General features: G+C 41.3%; 1 protein-coding gene across 1 annotated transcript in view; it reads right to left on the bottom strand.

Annotated features, from left to right (window-relative positions):
• ANK3 (ankyrin 3) overlaps window positions 1–10,439 on the bottom strand; it is a 461,946-nt gene that overhangs the window by 177,987 nt on the left and 273,520 nt on the right. Inside the window, 4 exon segments of the mRNA XM_075612960.1 lie at window positions 8,179–8,249; window positions 9,985–10,019; window positions 10,022–10,045; window positions 10,048–10,078. Coding sequence (XP_075469075.1) covers window positions 8,179–8,249; window positions 9,985–10,019; window positions 10,022–10,045; window positions 10,048–10,078 — 161 coding nt within the window.

Below are 10,439 nucleotides of genomic sequence, written 5' to 3' on the forward strand. Positions count from 1 at the left end.
ATCTGTTATTGTTCTTTTGAAGTGAGACGTCTTTGCGGCACCTACAGAATTTTGATAGAAAAATCCCTTGTGTTATAACAAAATTCCATAAAGGAAGTGACGTCACTGCTGGCATCAGTGACGTCAGGGGAGGGAGAGGAAAAGCACTGACAGACACGCACACACACAGACTGAGACACGCACACACACACACACACACACACACTGACATACACACACACACACAAGGAATTCACATTTACTATAAATATAGAAGTGCAAATAGCTAAAACACGCGTTCTAAGTCAAACTTCTTTGCGTTTTGGCACTAAAATTGTGTTTTGCTTTTTAATTAAAAACATCACCATCACAAATACAATTTCTGTGACAAAAGACAAAGACGTTTCACTTAAAGCTGCAGTTCAAGCTCCTATTTTTTTTTTTTTACTTCAATAGTTTCATGTGGACAATCTCTACTTACCTAAAGAACTGCATAGCTGCCGGTCAATTAGTTCTCCGTCTATTGATCGGCAAAGTTTGGCGACATCTTTAAATATGGGGAATGTAAATGGTTGCTATAGGAACAGGCATGCTTGTTAAAATAGAATGCAAGAAAATTGGTCTTTCAAAGTTTTTTTTTTTAAAACAGAAAATGCTAAAAGTGTTTTTTCTTACTACAGAACTTATTTATTAAAAAAACCACACATGCAGGATATTGCCTGAACTGCAGCTTTAAAATGCGCGTGCTCAGCACACACACACACACTTTTTTTTGTGCAGAGCCTACACCTGCAATGTTAATAATTATATATTTGATTACATAAGGTACTAGAGTTGAATATTTTTACTTCATTGCAACTCTAATACATGTTGCAGACCCTGAATCATTACGGGTTAATGGTGGATTTTTTTTAATTCTTAGGATGTTTATCTCTTTACAGCTGTTCTCTCTGAGCTATTAAATTACCATCCATTGTTCCTTTATCAGTCATTTGTATACACCAATGAAAACGTTCTTCACATAAAGGTTCCTTTTGATAGGCAAATGTTTCCCTGTTGTCACATCAGTGCTAACAAATGGCTGTAATTGTGGAATCTTCCTTCTCTTGTTAGGGCCTATGCAAAGACACATTCCCAAACTCCATTAACCCTATGCAGCCTGGCAGCTATTTAATGCCAAGTCCTGTACAATCTGTAGGACATTCATTTTTTTATTTCATGCATTTGACGCAGGATTGTTCACCGGGCAAATTAATCACAGGTAATTTGAAACAATGAGTAACACACATTCAGAGCAATGCTCGACTGCAATTAAAGACAATTTAGCAGTAAAACGTGTCACACCAGTTCCTAGCACCGCCCTATATTTGAAAAAAGCAACAAAAATAAAATTTTAACATTACCCGGAGCACTAAAAGATGACATTTTTGAAAAGTAATAGCATTTCTTTGTGAATAAATCAATATCAAATACTTCAAATGTAATGTAGTGAGTAACAGCTCTAAGGCCACATCCGTAGTGTGAGTGACCACGCGCACTTACAGCAGGCCGCACCTCTGAGGCGCCAATAGTGTGAGTGACCACGCACACTTACAGCAGGCCGCACCTCTGAGGCGTCCATAGTGTGAGTAACCGCGCACCCTTACAGCAGGCCGCACCTCTGAGGCGCCCATAGTGTGAGTGACCACGCACACTTACAGCAGGCCGCACCTCTGAGGCGCCCATAGTGTGAGTGACCACGCACACTTACAGCAGGCCGCACCGCTGAGGCGCCCATAGTGTGAGTGACCACGCACACTTACAGCAGGCCGCACCTCCGAGGCCGCCCATAGTGTGAGTGACCATGCACACTTACAGCAGGCCGCACCTCTGAGGCGCCCATAGTGTGAGTGACCACGCACACTTACAGCAGGCCGCACCTCTGAGGCGCCCATAGTGTCAGTGACCACGCACACTTACAGCAGGCCGCACCTCTGAGGCGCCCATAGTGTGAGTGACCATGCTCACTTACAGCAGGCCGCACCTCTGAGGCGCCCATAGTGTGAGTGACCATGCTCACTTACAGCAGGCCGCACCTCTGAGGCCGCCCATAGTGTGAGTGACCGTGCTCACTTACAGCAGGCCGCACCTCTGAGGCCGCACCTCTGAGGCCGCCCATAGTGTGAGTGACTTGCTTGCTGCAGTACTTGCCAGTCGCAGTACTTGCCAGCCGCAGTACTTGCCAGCCACAGTACCTGCCTGTTGCAGTACTTGCCTGTCGCAGTACCTGCCTGTCGCAGTACCTGCCTGTCGCAGTACTTGCCTGTCGCAGTACCTGCCAGCCGCAGTACCTGCCAGTCGCAGTACCTGCCAGTCGCAGTACCTGCCAGTCGCAGTACCTGCCAGTCGCAGTACCTGCCAGTCGCAGTACTTGCCAGTCGCAGTACTTGCCAGTCGCAGTACTTGCCAGTCGCAGTACTTGCCTGTCGCAGTACTTGCCTGTCGCAGTACTTGCCAGTCGCAGTACTTGCCAGTCGCAGTACTTGCCAGTCGCAGTACTTGCCAGTCGCAGTACTTGCCAGTCGCAGTACTTGCCAGTCGCAGTACTTGCCAGTCGCAGTACTTGCCAGTCGCAGTACTTGCCAGTCGCAGTACTTGCCTGTTGTATTTGTGCATTATTACTGTGGGTTATGTGCACTGTATTTTAAATGCTTCTTAGGAATGTTTGTAGTGAATGGCTAGATTTCAGATTTATGTGAAAGGAACCTAGGTGTATACAGTATGTAATAAGCAGTGCAAACTTATAAAGCACATTATGGCCCATTGACTTCACTGGCCCTTAATATGAGATATCCAGAATTATTTTCAATATATGAAACCTTCCTTTTTTATTTAGCAGCATACAACTGCAAATGCTAACTAGACGTGTTATCATTCGGAAGATGAAATACCTAAGGCATTTCATTGGCCTCTTCTGGGAACTACAAAAATAAATTATTAGCGGGCTAGTGGCTAAACATAAATCGTTAAGGCAAGATGCGTATGCTTAGAATTAACAGATCATTCCACCATGAAATGTTGTTTAGGCAAGTGGCAAGGGAGACCTGTGCAGTATGTATAACAACAGACAATCAGAGTCTTCCACGCCTGAAAGTTTAGTGCATGTTGCACCAGTGATGTGAAATAATAAAGAACGTGAACTATGAATTATGCTGAATAAATCTGTCAAACTTGTGTTGCAGTGCCTTAAAATGCAGGAGCATGCTAGTGTTGTGCTACCTTAGATTGAAAACCATTGAAGTAGATACATATTTAAATATTAACAACAGCATTCCAAATACCAATACGTACTGTAATTATGTGCAAATATTCTTCTGTGCAATGTTATTATATTTTTGCCACCTATTTGTTACTTTATAAATAACATTAACAATATTAGACCACAATAAAAAAAAAACATTGCTCTTTAGATTACGCCCCCCTGGCCCGTATATACTAAGCACTGCACTCCTTAGAACACCTTTCTGCACATTTGGGTGTATGGGTTGTACAGTGTCTTCCAGCACTGGAAGGCGTGTTGTGGAATAGCAATGTGTAGTAAATATGGCCCTTTATCTCTGCACTAGGAATTTGCTGCACCGGTACTGGACAGAGATGTGTTAACATTTAAATGACTTTCAAACTCCTAAGCCAGTTGCAGAAAGTTCAGCTGCTGCTTATACTGCACAATACAATCATTGCATAGCCCCATCAAATAATAAACTATTGTTTGTACTTCTCAAGCATCTCTCTTCAGGAGAATGCAATATATTGCATAGTGACGCAAAATGGTACCTCAGCTATTTCTATAAGATACTAACCTTTCTCATCAATGGCAGAAACTGCAACATTCTGCGTATAGTACAGTATGTCATAGTAAGTGAACAAGAAAATGATGTATCTGCATAACATAACTATTAAAATCAATACTAATGCAATCATATATAGCACTGTAAAATTATATTTCACACCTTCATAGACTAAGGGGGTTATCTATTGAAGAAGGCACTATCGCAATGAAACTGCCAATGAAGTCAATTAAAGTTTCCGTGTGATAGATAGTCATCAATCGGCATTACCACCGTTTAGGGGCTTATCCTATATCTGCCGAAGTGGTCGGTCAGGCCATTTTCAGGCAGAAATTAACCATTGAAGTTAATGGAGAATTTAGGTAGAAAACGGCCCGATTGGCAGCTTCGGCGGATATTGAATAGGCCCCGTAATGAATAACCCTCTAAGTGTTCACCCTCATACCCCCCTCCGATTACACAGAAATTCAGCAATACATCTCACACATTTTAAGCATTGTTTTAAGATGATATTTTGAACCCCTTTGCTATCAGAAAGGGCAACCAGTGAATTGCAGAGTATCATGCACAAATATGTATCCTCTGTACAAATAGGTTAATAGTTTCCTTTATTTTATGAACTAAAATCATAAGTGTCCAGATTTTTAACAGAGGTGAAAGACCAATGTTTCCCAACCAGGGAAACAAACAAACTCACTTCCTTCTAACTTAAAGTGATGTTTTGGGTGACATCACAAACATATAGTTGAAGACATACATACATACATACATACATACATACATACATACATACATACATACATACATACAGTATATATTGTGATACCATCAGGAATCTCTAGGTGCTGGAACAGAGCAGCAAGTGTACTTTCCAGCTCACAGAGAGTTAATCCCTAGAGAGAATAGCTAATGCAGCTGCTGCCTAATTAATCAGAATGGACTCCTTGAGTGAACAAGGAAGTGTTTAAGGCAGATAAAGAGAGCTGCAATGCTGCCATGCGAAGAGTCACAGAGTGAGAGATTGCTGTCCCAGAGAGGGGGACAGAGAAGTGCTCCGCAGCAAATGAAGCTGGCACAGACCCCCAGGCCCGCTGGACGCTGGTTGCGGAGGCTGCTGGGACTGCCTGGGTTTGAATCCCAGAGGGAAAAAGGTAAGGACGACAGACCGTGCTGAAGCTGGGATGTCCTGTCCTTGACCGTGGACATACAGAGGAGAGTTTCTCTGGGCTTACGTGGGGCCAAGGTTCCCTAGGAAGAAAGGCCGCAAGGCCGCGCTGAAGCAGGGATATCTGCTCAAAATCTGGACTTGCAGATAAGCAAACCCCTTTATTATTGTGTGACTGTATACATTGTTGCCTATGCCAGGGCATGTTTTAAGCTGGGAACCAGTATAGTTGGACAGCTGTGGTTAGAAAGGGCTGAAGCAAGTTGAGTTATTTTCCCTAAAGGGAATAGGTGTTATTTTTATCTTTTGTTTGGACTTAAAGGGATGGTGGGCCTGTTGGTATATGATTTATTACCTGTAAATAAACCCCATATAGAGAAATACAGTGTTTCCGGCCTTAAATTGGGACTAAGAGACTGCAACGTGGTGTGGGCATCACAAAATAAATATATAATATATATATATTTATATGTGCAATCACAATTTCAGGGAGTCAGAAAGGACTCGTGTTCATGTGCTTTGGGTGCAGTTGGCCCTTCTTGCCCTTCACAGTGGACATCCACTTTAATGATATCAAGGGTAATAACATGTGTCATGCGCAAAGCAATAAAGGTCTGTTATTAACTTCTATCATTTCTAGCCTACATCACTAGCAGCCATTAAAGTTAATCCGAAGATGTCATAGTAAGAAGCCAGTTGAAGACACAGCACAGGAAGTAGTGAAACTTTACACCAGGAGGCCCCTCCTCTAACACAGACAATAATTATTGTGGTAACGCACTAAGGCCACACAGTTTTGAACACATCGAAGTGTTTGTTCACATCTGAAAATGGATGGTTAAAGTGCAAGAAAATGTAGTGGTACTGTGCCTCATTTTAAGAGAACTGTTGGGCTGCGTACATAGTGCACGCGGCCCGAACAAATGAATGTACGTGCACCAGTCCGGCCATGCTGCGAGTGATGCGACGTGCGAGCAGTGCGTCAGGATATGGAGGAGACCAATCCATTTGATTTTTTTTGCACGACGGCCGCGTCACATGAGCCGTTTGAGCCAATGAGGGCGAATCAACCTGGTGATGTCATGGCCATGCCTCTCCATCGCCCGCGTCAACGGAGTTCACAGATCGCTCAGGCGACAGGCGGGTGTGGCTACTTGCGCTCTGTCGCGCACGCACTATGTCCGCAGCCTTAAGCAGCAGGGTAAAGCGCATTTCAAACACATCATCCTACGGACTGTAATACCACCACACATCCCTCATTGTAAAGGCAATGTTAAAAAAATCATAAGCCGCAAAAGCACTTTGTAATTAAGATTAGACTCAATAGTTAATTAATTCGTTTTAGAACAATACACAAACACAATTTAAAGTTAGAAATATTAGAAAACGTAGAACAAAGTATGTAACTTGGAGCTCCAACAGTACGAGTAAGAGCTTTGGTCTTTGATAAACGGTGAGGGCATCGTGTATTTATTTCATGGTCAGTGCAACGTGCTGGGATTGTCAGAGCTTTCGTGACATTTCCATCACACATGCCGATTTGTTTGATCCTAAAATGCTGGCATTATTAAATGATCAATTATATGCAACATTCAGATCTCATGCCATTGCTGTTACTCCATATTATTGCTCTTAATGCAGCCCAAATGTAGGGGATTGTTGTAACTGTGTCTTCATATGCATTGCCAGTGAGTGAGCTGCTGACAAACTCTCTCATTAAAGAAGTCTTGTTAAATAAGAAAATATGAAATATCAATTGTTGCAACAAAATGTAACATTAACACCTTGTGTACTGCAAGGAACAACGTGTTGCAGCTGATATTTTAATCCTCATATCATTGTAGTTTGATATTTAGTCAAGTTAAACTAGAACAACTTTCTTATCATAAAATGAGGAATAGCAATAACTCATGGGGGTACAATGAGGAATAGCAAATAACTCATGGGGGGTACAATGAGGAATAGCCAATAACTCATGGGGGGGTACAATGAGGAATAGCCCAATAACTCATGGGGGTACAATGAGGAATAGCAAATAACTCATGGGGGGTACAATGAGGAATAGCCAATAACTCATGGGGGTACAATGAGGAATAGCCAAATAACTCATGGGGGTACAATGAGGAATAGCCAATAACTCATTGGTGTACAAGAAGGTAATCTTATATTTTTTAAATTATAATTAAAAGTACATTTTTACCATATTTATAAAGTTATTTTTATATTAGTTTTTGCAGCATGTGCATTATATTTAGCAAACTCCGACGATTTGAGTATTATTATATCAACTGTATTTGTATACTTGTATTTTGATACATACTCCATTGCCACTCCAAATCTCTTGGAATATATGGTGACATTTACAAAGCACCATGTGGACCAGCTCCGATTCATTTTTTTTTTCTTAATCTTCGTTTTATAACATAGAGCCCAAAGTTACCAATGAAATGTTAGTTATTTTCACTGCAAAAAAAGTACCTTCATCCCTTCTGACATATACTCAGCATCACTGAGAATTTCAGGTATATTGGCTTTACGAACTGTATAATTCAAGTAAATAGACATGGAATCAAAAAGCTATACATGTATAATGTAAAAAAACAATTGCACAACATTGGATATTATATTTAATTGCAACTAAAGCCAGAGAGGCATTATTTTCCCCTCCTCCAATCATGCACTATATAATATGTACAAAAATATATGTTATACAGAGTAGTCGAAATGCTTTAAAAAAAAAAAAAAAGAAGTGAAATTTGTTGAATAATAGTTCAAAGACTTAGGGACGTCGTTTCAGAAAGGATTATATGCTACGGAGAGTTAACTGCATTTCCATTAAAGAAAAAGATGAACTGTGATTTTGTTAATAGAAAATAGTGGTACTTCTGGCTTGGGTAGTAGTGGGTTGTGAAATAACAAAAAATGGTGGTACATCGTAACTCCTCCTAAAGGGGAGGAGAAACGTGGACAGCCAACTGCAGAAGTCGACCAAGTTACCTGGGAACTCGGCCCCACTTACGACAATGTTGGCTGATCAGTGGGATATATATATATATATAAATTTATATATATATAATATTTGTGTACTCTTCAGCCAGGTGACATAACTGGGAAATAAGCATGAACCTCAATAATCCATTGTGGATGCTCTTCAGCAATGGAGGGGTTACATTTGCAAATAGGAAGGATATGCATCAGCTCCATACCTCATCATCCGACATGTCCAGGACTTCATTCATTGTTTCCGGTACATTCATTTTATGTTTTTCAGTCACCATCTGTTGGGGGGGGGGGGGGGGGAACATTACTTCCTATGTAAAATGTACATTGAACAAGCCTAACATGACCACAGCACACTGAGAATTGTGTATTATTGCATATTTTGTAAGTGGAGCTCTTGAAACTGCCAAAAGAAAATCAGCAGATATTTCCATGTGTGTCCTAAAGAGTTACTGACCGAGGAGCATAAGCTTTCCGGCAGCTGTGCAATGTGTACCCACTCTGGTGTCAGAGCTCCAGCCCTACATGGCAAGGTAAAATATGTATGTTCTGCTATCAGTTCATATGTTATTTTTTGTCTTTGTAACCATGTACGTACTTTAACAAAACTTTCAGCAAATATTTTTATTTACTTTTACCATTTTTAGTGACATTCAGTAAATATCACATTGTCCAGCATGTTGATGGCCCTTCTGACATTTACTGAACGCCATGGCATTTCTGCTCATGCTAAGGGCCTGATCGCAGCTGCACAGCAGAAGAGTACGAACTGTTCTACTGAGAGCATGAAGCAATCAGCTAAGAGGCAACGTGGATTTTAACGTGTTTGTTACTTTTTTTAACCTGAACCTCCCTTGGAGCTCCTCTGTAATCAAACAGCAGTGAACCCCTACCCACCCCCCCCCCCCCCCCACCGGTTTCACCACTCTGGCACTGGGCAAAATATGTGCCCACCAGACACAAAATTGTGGCAGGGTCAAGCTCTGCCCGGTGGTCAATTGAAAAGTCGCAAAACCATTAGGAGGTGGACCTTGTTCTAGTGGTGAGCTTGTGGTCATGTTTGTAGTCCAGCAGCCATATTTGTCGTTGTATGTCAAAACCTGCGCAAAAAAACAACTGACAAATATCTGGGAAAACCAGGGAGCCTCTGGATGTCAGTGGCCCGTGGAATTAACTCCCGGGAAGCCCCCAGGTTCAGGCAAACATGTTTTTGCAATTGAGGGGACTTTGCAAGATTACAAATGGGCAAACACTTAATTGAAGTGTCTTAGTTGATTCACACTTATCCTCCTTGCTGGGGGGCTGAAGAACTGTAGTTTTTGAGGTAATGGATATTTTAATCACTTGGATGGAACGGGGTTTCAATTTGACATGTTTATTGGAAAAGTCCTTTTGGTTTCTTTTAAGAAATGAGTGCTGTGTCTTGCAATGTCATATATTTTTGGGGGGACGTTGCATCATAAGGCAGTTATGTCCTTAACATTTGGTCATGACTAGAAGCCATGTGCTTTCTTCAAAAATCCAGGGGGAGCATGGGAGAGTGCAACAAAGAGAAAAACACAGCTAAGTGCAGATGTTTAAGTCAAGTGACTTAATATTGTTTCTTGGCTCCTATGTGGCAGGTTATTTTGGCACATTATAACCTTGGCAATCTGTCCTTTGGGGATCAAGTAGTTGAAGCCATGTGCTAGCCATCACATGACTTGATACTCAGTCTAAATCACTGAAAACTATGGAATTACTGAGGTTTTCTGGCACATTACTCATGTCACCTCAATTACCATCAACAAAAGCAGTATGTGTTGTATACTGTAAGTGGAACTTGTTTTTACGCTTTTTGGCCCCCGGACAATACTAAATCATGCCCTTAAGAGTAAGGATTCTAGACAAACATTTTAAAAACTATTAAAGATACCTTTTTATTCAATAGAAACAGTTGCTAAAGTAAAACTAAACATGGCCTGAATATTTATTGAGCAGCATTAGCATGGTGGTAAATATGAGTTCACTTACAATTGTAGTCAGGGTCTCCTCTGTTACCACTTTAACGTGTCAACCACTGATATATAGCCAGTCGTCGAGCAATAGCAAGTGCTGTATTACCATTCTATTAAAAGAAATAATATATATGAACATATGCAGTATATATTCAAAGACAGGGACAATAAAGTATGTGAAGGGCATTTACTATAGTATCACAATCTATAAAACCGCTAAATTAGAATGTAAATAGTAAATAAGCTGGAATCAGGTACTTAATGTGCACTTTCTGTGGTTAAACATTACAAACCTTTTACCTGGGGGGGGGGGGAGGGGGGCGAGGGGGGGGAGGGGGGGGGCTCCCAGCACTCAAGTAATGAAATAATGACAGAAAGTTTTATGCCAAAAGATAAATAAATTGCATTATAAACACGATATGATGCTGCACACCCAACAATATGCTACAGGGAGCCTGACCACTCGATACG

This window comes from Ascaphus truei, chromosome 8 (genome assembly GCF_040206685.1).
Source record: "Ascaphus truei isolate aAscTru1 chromosome 8, aAscTru1.hap1, whole genome shotgun sequence".
In the NCBI taxonomy this organism is placed as follows: domain Eukaryota; kingdom Metazoa; phylum Chordata; class Amphibia; order Anura; family Ascaphidae; genus Ascaphus; species Ascaphus truei.